The 14,443-nt window shown below is 40.2% G+C and overlaps 1 protein-coding gene across 4 annotated transcripts in view; it reads right to left on the bottom strand.

The window, feature by feature from the left end:
- PLCG2 (phospholipase C gamma 2) overlaps window positions 1-14,443 on the bottom strand; it is a 132,223-nt gene that overhangs the window by 16,799 nt on the left and 100,981 nt on the right. For all 4 annotated transcript variants that reach the window (XR_011362581.1, XM_069966155.1, XM_069966156.1 and 1 more), the window contains exons 22-27: window positions 12,001-12,110; window positions 11,484-11,577; window positions 10,128-10,194; window positions 8,258-8,415; window positions 3,384-3,486; window positions 196-405 (exon numbers count right to left, since the gene is read on the bottom strand). Coding sequence is in view for 3 of the 4 variants with exons in the window: in XM_069966155.1 (XP_069822256.1) it covers window positions 196-405; window positions 3,384-3,486; window positions 8,258-8,415; window positions 10,128-10,194; window positions 11,484-11,577; window positions 12,001-12,110 (742 nt within the window). In the remaining variant the exon portion in view is untranslated. The remainder of the gene's footprint in view (window positions 1-195; window positions 406-3,383; window positions 3,487-8,257; window positions 8,416-10,127; window positions 10,195-11,483; window positions 11,578-12,000; window positions 12,111-14,443) is intronic.

Below are 14,443 nucleotides of genomic sequence, written 5' to 3'. Positions count from 1 at the left end.
ACTGTAAACATAACTATTGCCTACTGCAGGGATATTATTGTATTATCATAATAAAGGAAATTATATGTTTGTCCTTGTACACACAACTACAATCCTTTATATGCATAGTTCCATTTTCTAATTTAGTCTGTAATTTTCTTCTTTTAAGGGGAACTACTTAAGAACCTCCACACAGCTATACATACATGTCTATACCTGGTGTCTGGTAGTTTAAAGCCACCATCTGGACTCCGCATAACCAGAGGTGCAGAGGGTCGTAGTTGGAGGAATCTACTCTTGGTCCTTTGGGGTATACCCGGGTTAAAGCTTTACGGTTATATCCCAATAGCTCACTGGGTTTCTGCCTTGAGATACTTTCTGCTTTATTCTCAACAAATGATCGGATTTCTCGAAAATCTGGTTTTTCTGTATATGAGAAAATATAAAACATTTATAAAACAAAACAGAATTTATAACCACATCAGTATGTAAAATCTATTCCATGTACTGTAAGTGTCTTGTTGGTTAAAAGGTGTGTACACCTTTGCCACCAAGGTGGGTGGAGCAGAATGGAATTTGTACAAATTTCATAACTTACGCTCTATATCAGACCTGGACAATGTACTGCTCGGGGGCCACATCTGGACTTCTAACTAGCTCTGACTGGCCTGTGTGAGATTTCCCAAAAAGGATAAGCACTCAGAGTGTCGGAAGCTCTATGGGCCCCAGATGTGGTTCTGGGTCACACTGCCAGCAATTAGCTGTCTTTGCCTGGTGGGCAGGAGTGTCTCTGAATCACACTGATGGCGATCTGCTGTTGGTGCCTCTATGAACCAGTTAAGACGTTGCGCTGCATGATGGGAAATGTATTTTGACGGCCAGTGCCATCTTAGCTGCATGCAAGCATTTTTTTTTTTAAAAAGTTAAAAAACAATAACAGCGGCACATAGAGAGGCATGAGAAGGCTTAAAATTAGAGATGAGTGAACCTTGAGCATGCTCGAGTCGATCCGAATCCGAACGTTCAGCATTTGATTAGCGGTGGCTGCTGAACTTGGATAAAGCCCTAAGGCTATGTGGAAAATATGGATATAGTCATTGGCTGTATCCATGTTTACCAGACAACCTTAGAGCTTTATCCAAGTTCAGCAGCCCCAGCTAATCAAATACCGAACGTTCGGGTTCGGATCGACTCGAACCCGAACCCGGTTCGCTCATCTCTACTTAAAATACTCACAGGCATTTTTATTCTTTTCATCATGAGCGGAAAACCCTTTTAAGTATATTAAAACTATTCCTATGGCCCCATAGGAAAACTAATTGCCCGTAGTCTATATCGATCAGCTGATGATCTGTAACATAATTTAAAGGCCATGTACACTTTTGCAACTTTTTTTGCTACTGTGAATTTAAATTTAAGTGTCACTGGCGTTATAACTTTTAAAACCTAACATTCAAATCAACATTAGATGTGATAAAAAGCAAGTTTGCAATTTACATTCATAATTTTTTTTAGTTATCATGGAAAACACGGCACTTCCTGTGTTCTGACCCTTTTTTTTCCCAAGGATTCTAAAAACAGGAAGCCCCCTGTTTCCCAGGTCATCTGCGAGTTTACAGAGAAGACAGTCATGTGATTGACGGACACATTGAGCCATGACTCTCAGCACTGGCCCCACTTCATGTGTTTAGTCTCTTTTTTTAACCAGCACAAGACTAAAAATCTGCCATCAGGAAACTGGACCTGGATTTCTGGTAAGTTCAGCTTTGTTTTACAGCGTTGATTTAGATTTTGAAAGCTATACGTTATAATGACAGTGACACTTTAAACTGCTTTCCAGACCAAATTTATCCTGTCCTTCTATGCAGCATTTATGCAGACCTTGTAGGTCTCCATTGTGTATCCCTATGTCTTGCTAACACACTTTTCATAGGTTTTAAAGATGTAAGTTGGCACCTTTCTTTGTTTTTTTACATTATATTTAGAAAAACATATATAGAAATGTAGATGCTTACAATTGTAAGACCTCATTGCCCCCCTACCTATGTCCATCCATTGTAGTCTATGTGGTAATTATGAAGACTATAAAAATGTTGTTATAAGGTCCTCCAGGTTCAAATTACACCCACTTTTTTACTTCTTAGCTCTTTATTAAAGAATCGTTTATAACGAAAATATTAAGCAATGTACTTGAAGACTATGCCTGAACACTTATACCAAAATATGCTAATATCTCTGTTTATGTCTTAGGTTTTGAGGGGCACCTTAGACTAATGTCACCCATGCCTTTTGCTGTCATTGATGGAAAACCTATATCTGCAACCTTCACACGTGTTTAGGTGAACTTTCATAATTGCCAGCCCCAGATTACTCATTAACAGACAGTTAAAATAATTGCATAATTAAATGAGTTATTTTAATTGGACATGCTCGAGGCGGGAGAATGGAATATATTTATGTCGAGAAAACAAGTTATTACGCTTGGGAAACTGTCACCGAGTCATAAATTCGGCAGTGCCTTCTCCGGTAGCAAGATCTGAACCACTCGCTATTAAACTCATTACTTGATTCTCTCCTCAGTGCTGCGCATCTCAATAAATTATTGGACAACAATGTTCTTCAGGTGCTTTTAATCTAAATTTCAGAAAGAGTCAGAAAGAGCCGGCCGCCTCCCGCTCCGCATACATTACCTCCTTGCTGCACGGGGTCCCGGCGTCCTGCTCTCGTCCTGTCCTGTTAAGCGGCCGGCAGATTTACATACACGCAGTGGTCGTTCAGACCGCTGCGTGTATGTAATGACAGTGATCTGCCAGGACCTAGCCGACTTGCAGCGTTATTAACGCTGCGAGTTGGTAGGTGTGAAGGCACCCTTAAGGTAATTTTCAAACCAGTATCCTCACCATTGTTTTTTTTTAATTCTATATTTTATTAATATGAAAATTTTGGGGTTTAATGCACTAGGGGTAGTGCTACAGCCTTTGGTGCACATCTGGCCCCTGTCTCCTAATAAATATTGAGGTGGCACTCTGCAGTGACATCACTCCAGTCATTCATCAGTCATTCATCAGTGCTAGTTGAATTCATGAGGAGGGATGGTTTGGCAGGGTGGAACGTACCACCCTCAGCTCACCAAACTGCCTAATTTACATATAAATAAAACTGAAGATTTTAACAGTGCTAAGGATGAAGGTAAGAAAACTACCCTAATTCTCAGCATCTCTGATCCTATGGGGACATAACAGTAGGTTAGAGTCTTCTAGGCTGCTGTTAATTTTGCATTAAAAGTATCTTTATCGAGTGGTAATGGTCCCAGAACCTTGATTTGGATATCTTATAAAGACCACTAAAATAAGGTACAGCGTCATGTAGGAAAATCATCACAACATGTAAACTTTCAACATTACCTAGATTGTCCTTGGCCTCACTCCTTGGTTTACAATAAATTACCAAGTCAGACAACTCTCTTGCAATAACCTGATTCTTTTCGCAGGTCTTAAAGAAAAAATCCTGTAAATATGAGGCAATGAGGTTAGCTTGACGAATGAGGAACCAAATGGTACAGTACTGTAGAATTTATCACTGCCTTTTTAATTCAGACTTCTGAAGGCGAATAATGAACTATCATAATGATAATAGAAGCGATATTATTAATGGCTTTGTTTCTATTCTTATTAATAGATGAAAACATGTAGGTCTGATGCCCTTAGGTCTGTTAGAAAGAGAAGGGTAAAATATCTTGACTTGGTAAAAGACTTGAAGAGTACTCTGAACATTTATTTTATTTTATAAATTGCTGGGGCTGCAGAGAAAATAATAAAGAACCCATACTCACCTAACATGATATCCCAGGGGTCCTCCTGTGACATCTTTGGATTCCCTGCTGAACGCTTTGGCTGCTACTTTTGAGATGGCCTTGTCTTTGCAGTAACAGCCCACTCAGCCAATCACTGACTGAAGCGGGACAATGAAGCGGCCAGTGAATGGCTAAGGGGGCTGTCAATTCATTGGGTGATTATGGGGTTCTTTATTGTTTTCTCTGCAGCCCCAGCAAAATATAAAAAACTATAAAAATATAAAAACTCTAATAAATGCTTGAGTGATACACTACATGTACGTCAATGTAAGAGCAACCCATGAATGTCCTTGTTTGACAGTATTTTTACAGGCAGCCATCCTTTCTTAATGATTCAAATAATTATGATAATTGTAAGCCACTAAATCTCAGAGCTAATTTTAAGAGGTATACAGGACTAAAATCTACCAATGTTCAGCTCAAGGGAATCTGTACTGTGTCTGGTACTGCATCTCAGTCCCATTTGCTGTTTTATTCAAATAACCCCTTTAAAATGTCCCTCCAACTTAAATGACCTGTTTTTCCACTGTTTAATAAATGAACATATATTGGTAAAGAGAGTTTGCCTTTCTGTGGTCTTTTTTTGCTTTCCTTCTGCAGCTGATGCCAACTGTTAACTTTTTTGTCTTTGTTTCCCCACCTCCTGTGTGGTGTACATCCTGTAATGGACTTTCTTTTCCTGCTGTACATTCTAGCTAGAGATTTAGCCAACTCTGTCTCCCTCCTACTACACCTTCTGGACTATAATTCTGCATCCACAGGAGCCTCCCTCAAAGTGGGAGGGAACGAGAGTTGGTTGAATTCCTAGTTGGAGTACCCGCATGCAGCAGAAACAGGAAGTCTGTTATAAGATGTAAACCAGAAGTAGTGCAGTTAAGACAACTTAGCAAATCTATATTATGGACCCTGCCTTCCGAAGAGCGCTGTAGTTGCAGCATGAAGACCGGATACGGCCCGTCCTGAGCACTGTGGTGATGTGTTTTGGATATATTGCATCAGAAGGAAAAGACAACACATTAGTAGTAAAATAACTTTATTTACCAATATATGTTTCTTGTTTTTTTAGACAGTTGAATTTAGGTTCCCTCATTGGAAACCCTTTTTAAGACCAGGCATATAAAATGGCAGTCTTATAAATTCCCTTCATAGTTCGAGAACAGTTAGAAAATGTCATGCCACTCATCCTTTCCAACTCCCTGGAACATGTTGAAGATGAGAAAGGTAGATATTTGCTTGCTTGTTTTATTGCTTCCCATCTTGATCACATAAAAAAAAATCTTTTAAAAAAAATTAACTAACAATTTGACAAATTACACTCTGAATGAGATTTTTTGTACCAGTGTGTGGCAGGAGCATAAATATGTATGGGGTTGTTAAAGTCAATGGGAGAAGCAAATTAAAATGTATAATATGCCAATTGCGATTAAACATATTCATGTCGCTAGCAATCAAGACAAGTGGCTGATGTCAGAGTCACTTAACTCCAGATGTTTGCATTAGGAACTGATTGAAACTTAATTTTGCTTATTATAATAAAAAAAATATAGTCTCAACCCCCTAACCCTTTTACCTACAAAGGTCCAGCAATGAATTGTGCTGTAAATGAAGTTCTAATTTGCTTTGTAGATATACATTATGTGAATAGGTTCTGCCAAAGGATTGACGCACTGATATGATCAGATCAGTGCTCTATGCAAGTATTATTTGTACATTCAGATAGGTTAAAGGGAATCTGTCACTAGGTTTATGCTGCCTTAAATGAGGGCAGCATAAACTAGTGACATAAATGCTGAACAGATCAATGTATTACTTCCATCATTCTGTTCAGCCACTCTCCTTATATGCAGGAGAATAGATTCTTGCCACACCCCTCCATCTAGATGCTGATTGACAGCTGACTGCATATACACAGCATGGATAGATAACTTCCAATCAGCAGCTAGTGGGTGGAGTTTTCTGCTTCTCAGTGAATATTGAGTATGAATGAATACTCAATGAATATTGAGTACTACTGGGCTCATGCACATAACTTATTGGCTGTGTTATTCAGGGAGATATCTCTGAATTAGCTGCACAGTTTATGCTACCCTTATAAACCTGCTGACAGAGCCTCTAACTAGTACTGTGGCCCTTCCAATGACATAGCATGTCAGAGAGGACCAACCCTTAGGGGATTAGAATGGTCAAATCATTACAATATGTATAGTCCAGAGCTCAGCTATATCTGTCAATACAACTGACTTTCAGCTAAAGCATACTTGTCACCACATCCACTGTTTGATTTCCACTTGGAAGTTTGCCCACTCTGTGACAGTAATGTGCATAACCCCCTTTCTGATCCAGTAAGGGGATCAGAAAAGGTTGTCTCCATGCATACCCGAACTTCTGTCTGAAGAGCAGAATTCTCTGCCAATCGAGTCAAAACACGTGGTGACAGGCAGGGGCGTAACTACCACTCTAGCAGCCATAGCGGCTGCTATGGGGCCCACCACATCAGGGGGCCCCGTTGCCTGCTCCTTTAATACACTGGGCCCCCTGAGTCATTATTTGCAGCGCCAAAGGGGACTCCCCGTTTCTGCAAATGTCCCTTTACCTGCAAGCACTCCTGAGGACTGCTTGCAGTTATGACTTGACTTGGTGACTTAGTAGTCAGTCGGGAAGGGGGGGCCCAATCAAAGGTTTGCTATGGGGCCAAGCCATCTTAAGTTACGCCCCTGGTGACAGGTACACTTTAATAGTGATAGGATGTAACCCCAGTGTCATTCAAACACCTAGTCACCACAGTCTTGTGTCAGGGGAAAAAAGGGAGGTCAGGATCCTCAGTTCTTTAAATTGTTGTAGGTCTCAGTGGTCAGACCCTCACCCAGTTGTGTAGCTGTAAAGGTCGCAGGGGAGGCCTGAACACCCCATCACCTCCTTAAAGTGTCACTGTTGTTTACATTTTTTTGCAGAAATCAATAGTACAAGCAATTTTAAGAAACTTTGTAATTGGGTTTATTAGCCGAAAAAAGCATTTTTATAATGAAAAAGCAGTTTGAAGCTCTCCCCCCTGTCTTCATGATTGTCTATGGAGAGGGGAGGGGTGGAGGGAGATGAGGCACCAAAACAGGACAACAAAGAGTTAATTTACAACTACATCACAGGGCTATCTCCTCTGACATCAGCACTGACCTCTCTGACCTCTGATTACCAGCTTCACACAGGTCCCCTCTGTGTAATCCTTTGTTCTCTTCTCTCTGCTACCGACTAATCCCCCCTCCCCTCTCCCATCTCCATAGGTTACACAGGGCCCGACTGTGTAAAAGAGTCAAGATTTCCTAATAATGAGCAGTAGATGTAGAGAGGGGGGGGGGGGGGACCTGGGGAAAGGCTTTTTGAATGCAGATAATTGCATATTTGCCTAATAAACCCAATTACAAAGTTTCTTAAAATCGACTGTACTATTAATTTCTGTAAAAAAAAAAACACGAAACAACAGTGACACTTTAAGGGGCCACCCTGGTGTTTCCCTATTTATGTTCCAATACTTGCAACCGAGCGGGACTTAAGGGGCTATTTATCAGGGTGGTGTGGTGCTCTCCCTATCCTTGGAGGCACCCCGTGGCAACAGGCTAGTGATATCTGGCTGTTCCGTGTTTTGAGACTCTCAACTGAGGCTCCACGGACTCCTGTTTTGCATATTTAAATTTTTGGGGGCATCAGTGGAGACTCTTGATTGAGTACTTCATTGGAATTTTTTCACTGATCTCCTTGAGTTCAGTGATAACTGTGTTTTGTTGACTGTGTAGGTTGCCTGACCTGCTAAATGTAAGCAGTCTGTGCAGAAGCACTGGCAGGGTAGAGGTGTTACACTGGTCAAGGGTCAGAGAAGTTAAGTAATAAAACAAGGGACAGGAACAGAAGATATAGGAAATGTGTGTTAAGCTGTTCCTCTGTTTGGTATCTCCCTGTGTTGTTCACCAACAAAGGTTAAAAGTAAATTATTTTTAACACTTTATTGTATAGATTAGTTTTAATAATTATATATATGGCATGGGCAAGTGTGTGGGTGACAGCAGATCTATAAGACCATAGACGGGGGGATGGGTGAGGCCAACATTTGCACCAGGGCCCATGAACTTTTAGCTATGCTCCTGCACTTACCCATCAAGCATGTGTCACTTACCCAGTGGATATGTTTTAAGTGCTTAGGACTGGAATTCCCCTTTATAACTCACTTTATAATTAGATTAGTGAACAGATACAATCTTGAGTGACTTCTTGTATTATACTTCCGCACTGTATTCACAAAGATGCTGGTTGTTTTATATTTCTACATTTAAATTCCTCTAAGGGTTGATATGACCCCAGAATTACACACATGCACACACACATATGTATTTTGGAACCAAGGGTGCTCCAAAAAAACAATAATAATACACTAACCTCTGCTCCTTTTTGGTGTATTATCGTATGAATATGTTTATACCATTCAAATAGTTCTTCCACTTTCTCGGCTGCAAAATCTACTGCAGGATCCTTTTGATCTTTGGGTTCCAGTGAAAAGACAAACAGTTTGTTGTGTTTGCCTTGTACCTGTTTCTCTGTTAAATAAAGAAATTTTTTAGAACAATGAGAAACCCAAATGTAATTTTATTTCAATACAGACAGACATATATTTATGAACAGAACTACATTAAGGTCGATTATGGTAATAGAATTCTATGCTCATACCTTTAGGCCCTATTCACATGTCCGCAATTCTGTGGATCCGCGATTGCAGACAGAAGATAAGATCCATGTATTTCAATGGCCCCATTCACACATGTGGGTATAGGGCTGTGATCCGTACCGCAAAAAGAAAAAAAATGGATAGGCCCTAGTGCGGACTGAAATTCCTCCACGGACACGCTAATAGATACCTATGGAATCCGTATTTTTGCGGATGCGATCTGTTGGCTATTAATCTACAATGACCTTCAGAACTGCAGCAATTTATCATGACGTCATTGAAATCTTTTTGAAAAAATATTAGTCCATGTGGACTAAATTTGCACAAATGTCTCATGTTAGATGGATGATGTGCTCTGATCAGCCAGTTCTACCTTGCCCCAGATATGCTCTATATATTTGAGATCTGGGAACTATAGAGGTCAGGAGAGTAATGAAAATTTACACGAGTAATGGTAATAACTATACAACTGGCACACTATACATCATGGCCTGAAAGTATAAACTTTGGTCGACCACAATGCATAGAGAAGTTTTACTATCCAAACAATCATCCAGAAATTGTGGACCTATGTTTTGCCAAGAAACGAGCCTGAACACTTGAAGCATCACAGGAAGGATTCACTGAATCATGCTCCTTGTGCTAAACCTTAACCCTCCCATCAGCATGATGCAACAGAATTTATGAACATATCTTGTATGTTTGCCAACATTTTAATTGTCAAAATTGGAACATTCAGGGCACTTATTTTGGAGCAGAATTTTCATAAACTTTGTCCCTTTAATAGTCCTGTTTTACAGATTCTCCTACAAAAATCATCACTGTTGGCAACTATGTTCTTCTTTGTTGACATATGATCTCTTCAAGTTAGAGCAATTTCAAAGATAATATTCCCTAACTGATTTCATGATATCATGATTTCATGTTTTCATGATAATATTTTGTGGATCCAAATCACCCTTCATATCCGTATCCACACATATAACAGACTCTGTTTAAGCCAGATAGTATATAGATACACGTAACCCTGGATTATCATGGTAGCAGCAGTAGATTGTAATGGTCGTGATGGTGTAGCTACCAGCTGCACCAAACAGAACTCCTACTTAGCTCCCCCATCATATCTCTGTTGTCTTCAGTGGAATCTGTATATAAAGGAAAAATGTCTTTTATTCCACTTTGCAGGGATAATTGCCTGGCAGAGAGGCTACCAACAGGTCTTTCTGTCTGTCAATGATCTCCGCAGAGTGCGCTGACAGGCAGAGAGCCGTGACTAGTTACAGCCTGGTCTCTGCCCAAATGACTAGTTCTTGCCTCTCTCCCTGCCTTGTGCGCTGGAATAAAAGTTGTTCCTAAATATACTGCTGAAGACAATGCAGATATAGTAGGGGAGCTGCGTAGGAGCTCTATTTGGTTCAGCTGGGATCATACTGATTGGTTCTCTTTAAGTAGTGGAGCCCTCTATTCACCTGGTTCGTACGCGACCTGTCATTAGAAGAGGAGTTGTCCAAGCTTGATAGCCCCTTTAGTTATATTTACATTCTTATTCCTAAGTACAAATGTCTGTGTTTTCCACACACTTACTGATTTCATATGTCCCGAGATCCAGGATACCTCTACACATAGCCCCCAAGGGATTGTCTTCGATAATCTGTGAAATATAAGAAGTTGGCAAGAATGTAAATTTAATTAAAGAACATCAACCCACATATTTCAAGCCTAAAACTACTGCAATAATTTGCTTTATGTTTAAGAATATATTTACAGTGGTCCCGTAATTCACAATGGCGTTAGGTTACAATATTTTCAACATATAGTGTTTTTTTTATGGACACTGTATCTTATAACTATACTTAGCATACCACAGACTTCCCCACCTACATCATGACTAGCACCTCTCTACCTGTGTCAGGTTGAGCTGCTACTTTGTATACCAGGTGAGGGCGGGGTGGCACCATTTTATTTTTCTGCTGCAAGTATCTACTGTTCAGAACCCTGAAAAAACTCCTATCGTCGCTAAAAATGAGATTTACAGCCTGCAGTAGCGCTTTCTCAGTTTAATATGTAATATATACTTTCTTTTTTCCTATCTGTTTGGTTATCTGCTCACTTTTATCTTAGATTCATTGTTTTGTATTTCTGGATGACAGGCTGGGGGCTTCAGAGCCCAGTATTGGTTTCCCATAGAGTTCTGGACTCAAGATACAATAGTACCAACTTACAATGGTCATCCAAAAATCAATTAATATTGATTTCAGGATGACATGAGGGACTATTACATTCCCACCCCCCACCCCGTGTAAAAGAGTATAAATACACCCTCTGTACAAGAATATAACTATTATAGCATAATATTTGAAGAACAAAGACAACGCGGCACTCACCGATACTGCAGGTTTGAGGCTCTTTATTCAGAGTTTCACACCAGAAAGGGAGTGGGAGGACAGGTAAACTCGCAGGCGCATACAGCCATTTCACACACACTGGCACTTCTTCCTGCCGAGGACTCCACGAGTCCACCTAACCTCCCTCTTCCTTTCGGATGTAAAACGCTGAATAAAGAGTCTCAAGCCGGCAGTAGGGGTGAGTGCCCTGTTGTCTTTGTTCTACAAATATGCTTTGCCAATTTGTCTTTACCAGGAGCACCTCCAGCACAGGTATTTCTTGTCCAGTCCATTAAACTTATATGCCAACTGATTGTTTCTCTATTGTGTGTGAGCTATAACTACTATAATACTGCCCTCCAGGTAAAAGAATATAACCATTATAAGACTAGATACTTTCTATAAGAATATATCTACTATATCACTACACCCCATGTACGAGAATATAACTGCGGTATCACTGCCCCCTAGGAACAAGAATGTTTTAGAATAATAAAATGCATAGTTAATTAAAAAGTAAATGTGGCCATCCAGCCGGGAAACCAGAATATCTTACTTGATTTGTAAATCCCTCCTTATTCATTGATATGTCCTCGACATAGTTTGATGGAAAATAATGCTGTATCTTATCTCCATAGTCTCCTGTCCACCTGCAAAATGAAAGATACATCTTTTTACTAATAAATATGTATTATATAAAATTCAGAGATAGTAGATGTAAACTTGTAACTAATAAGTATAATTAATTATATGTTCCAACACAGATCCGCTTTGTAACGTCACTTGGACAAGCATTTTTCAATAAACATAAGCTATAAGTCTAAAGTCTGACTTGCACTTTCCCCGTTTCCTATCAGCTTTTTTAGTTCATAGGTAGACTTTGGAAAGCTGGGTTACAACCAAGTAGGCTTCCATTAAAACTCCTGAAGGGGTTATCATAGAGTTACATCTCCTACTCCCATATTTTCAGGCTGTATGTACCTTTCCTCTTAGGTAGCACAAGCCTCATTGGAACATCCTTAAACATCTCAAATTTAAAGCCATTTGTGGATGAAATAATAACTGATACTTGCCATCCATCATAGACTTTAACAACGTTGTGAATTAAGGCGCCCGTGCAGAAGCTCAGCTCATCAGGTCTTGTAGCCGTGTAGTTGTATAAAGCTCTGACTGTTCCTTGTGGCTTGAAGTACGTAAAATAAATGTCAGTGTGGAAGCAGAAGTAGCATACAGGGTCAACAGTCTATACATATGTGTATATACATCTTGGAAGAAGCATTCCACCTTAAGTGCTCCTCTAACATGTCATAGAGTAATGACTAAAGGAGAAGAATCTTCCATCCCGCTGGGGGGAACATATATTATCACAACTTACCTCGCCTTTGCTGTAGCTGCTTTGGATTGCTGCTCCGGGATCTCCTGCACCTCCAACGTTACGACGCAATTGATGGACTGGCCACTCAGTCAGTCAGTCAGTCAGTCAGTGACTGGGGCGGGACACCAATGCAGTCTTTGATTGGCTGAGCGTGCAGTCCATCCAGAGTCGTGATGTCAGGGGAAAATGCCTTCCGGCAGGGATCCAGGTGATTGTTTGTTATGTTCCCCCCTGCCCCTGCCAGCTGTAGAATTTTTCAAATGGCCACTTTTCCTTTAAGAGGTAGGATGCAACTAATAGACCATCAATTCTCATGACTCTTTTTAAAACAATAATTTCCTTTGTCAATAGGATGAAGTCCAACACAGCTAACAGTGGCCTTACACAGGCAGTAGTGGACACAGTTAGCACTCACTAACAGATCACTAACATTATGTGGAAGAGCACCCTAAAGACCCCCATTCATATAAGTAAAAAAAAATCTGCCAAACTCACAGATTTTGTCAGGACTGGCTGGCTGTCTAATGTGTATGGAGGCCTTCCAACTCTCCCCTAAGAGATGATGATTGGGCATAGTGAATTTCAACTGTCTGATCTGCCTCTGCATCTCCCCATTCACAATGTATGATCGCTCAGCCTAGCCAAATTTTAATTTGAAAGGTAGAGATAGCTGTCACCCAAACAAACGCTGGCCTGACAGCTATTAAAGTTGCATGGGCACCTTTAGACTGTCAGGTCAGATTGTACTTTTTGACAGAATGGTTAGTCTTAAACAGGTTATCCAACGCTACAAAAACATGGTCACTTTCTTTCAGAGACAACACGACTCTTGTCTCCAGTTTAGGTGCAGTTTGCAATTAAGCTCCATTCATTTCAATAAAACTGAGCAGAAAAACCTGCCCAAGTTGGAGACAAGAGTGGGGCTGTCTCTGGAAGAAAGTGGCCATGTTTTTGTAGCGCTGGATAACCCCTTTAATTGTCAATTTATCTGAACATTTCCAAGATAAACATAATAGCATAATGCAGAGTTATAAGAAAAAATGCTCCACAAGTGTTAGTTTATGGGGAACACAAGTGTTTACCAAAACAGACATGTCACTAGAGTGTGGATCACCTATCTTTATAGCTCTGTGTTATCTCATTCCTCTGGTACTAGCAATGTACAGCCCAACCGGATGTTACTTTTCGGGGATGTCCCTACACTGTTTAGTACTATCCAATCAGAGCTGACAGTGCAAGACAGTATTGTGACAGGCCCCCAACGGGTAACATCCAGTTGGTTTTTGAATCATACAGTTTTAGTAAGAATAACAAGCCAGCACAGAGTTATAAGAATAGATGTTCCTGAATAAGGGTATATTCCCACTACGGAATATTCAGCGGAGTTTCAAGCAGAGGCTGCCCTGTGGACTTCGTTTGAAGTTCCACCTGTCCCATAGACTCAATCATATTCTCAAACGAAGTCCACTGTCTGCCCAAAGAATTACCAAATCAATTGTTTGGGCAGATGGCTGATTTCATTTGAGAATATAGTCTATGGGACAGGGGGAACTTCAAGTGGAGTCCACAGGGCGGCCTTTACTAACACAGACAGATTAGGAATGGTGACATGTTCTCTTTAATGTCTTTACGACTGCCTAAGCAAACTCTGGTGGGTAATTTTTTTGTGTAGAAACCAGAAGAGACAGCACAGGCTTCAGACATGATTTATGGTAAAAAAAAAAAAAAAGTACTCATTTCAAACTACCCTTTGATAACATTTATGTATATATAAAACTAAGCAACTTTGGAATAGTCTTTTGTGAAAGTTTTTATTGAAAATATGCAGTTCCCTTGCATACAAGCCCTGTGATGTCTGATTCTGCAGTCACGTTACTCCACTCCATCTCACCCCTTTTATAGTATACTGTATTTACATAAGTTATTTTAAAGACTTTTTTGTTGCAATATTGTAATCACAGAAAAACAGCCCCATGTAATAATATCCTTATACTGCCTGTACGTTACCAATAAGAGGGTGTAGCTAAAAAAGTCTGTTAGTTTCCCTGCCTGTCTACAAGGAAATCTTCTTAGTTACACAACTTAGTGGTACATGATTCCCACTCTGAATGGCTGATGTTTATGGTGTATTCCAAGTTTCA

The sequence above is a fragment of the Dendropsophus ebraccatus genome, chromosome 4 (genome assembly GCF_027789765.1).
Source record: "Dendropsophus ebraccatus isolate aDenEbr1 chromosome 4, aDenEbr1.pat, whole genome shotgun sequence".
In the NCBI taxonomy this organism is placed as follows: Eukaryota; Metazoa; Chordata; class Amphibia; order Anura; family Hylidae; genus Dendropsophus; species Dendropsophus ebraccatus.
This window is presented reverse-complemented; position numbering and strand designations above follow the sequence as displayed.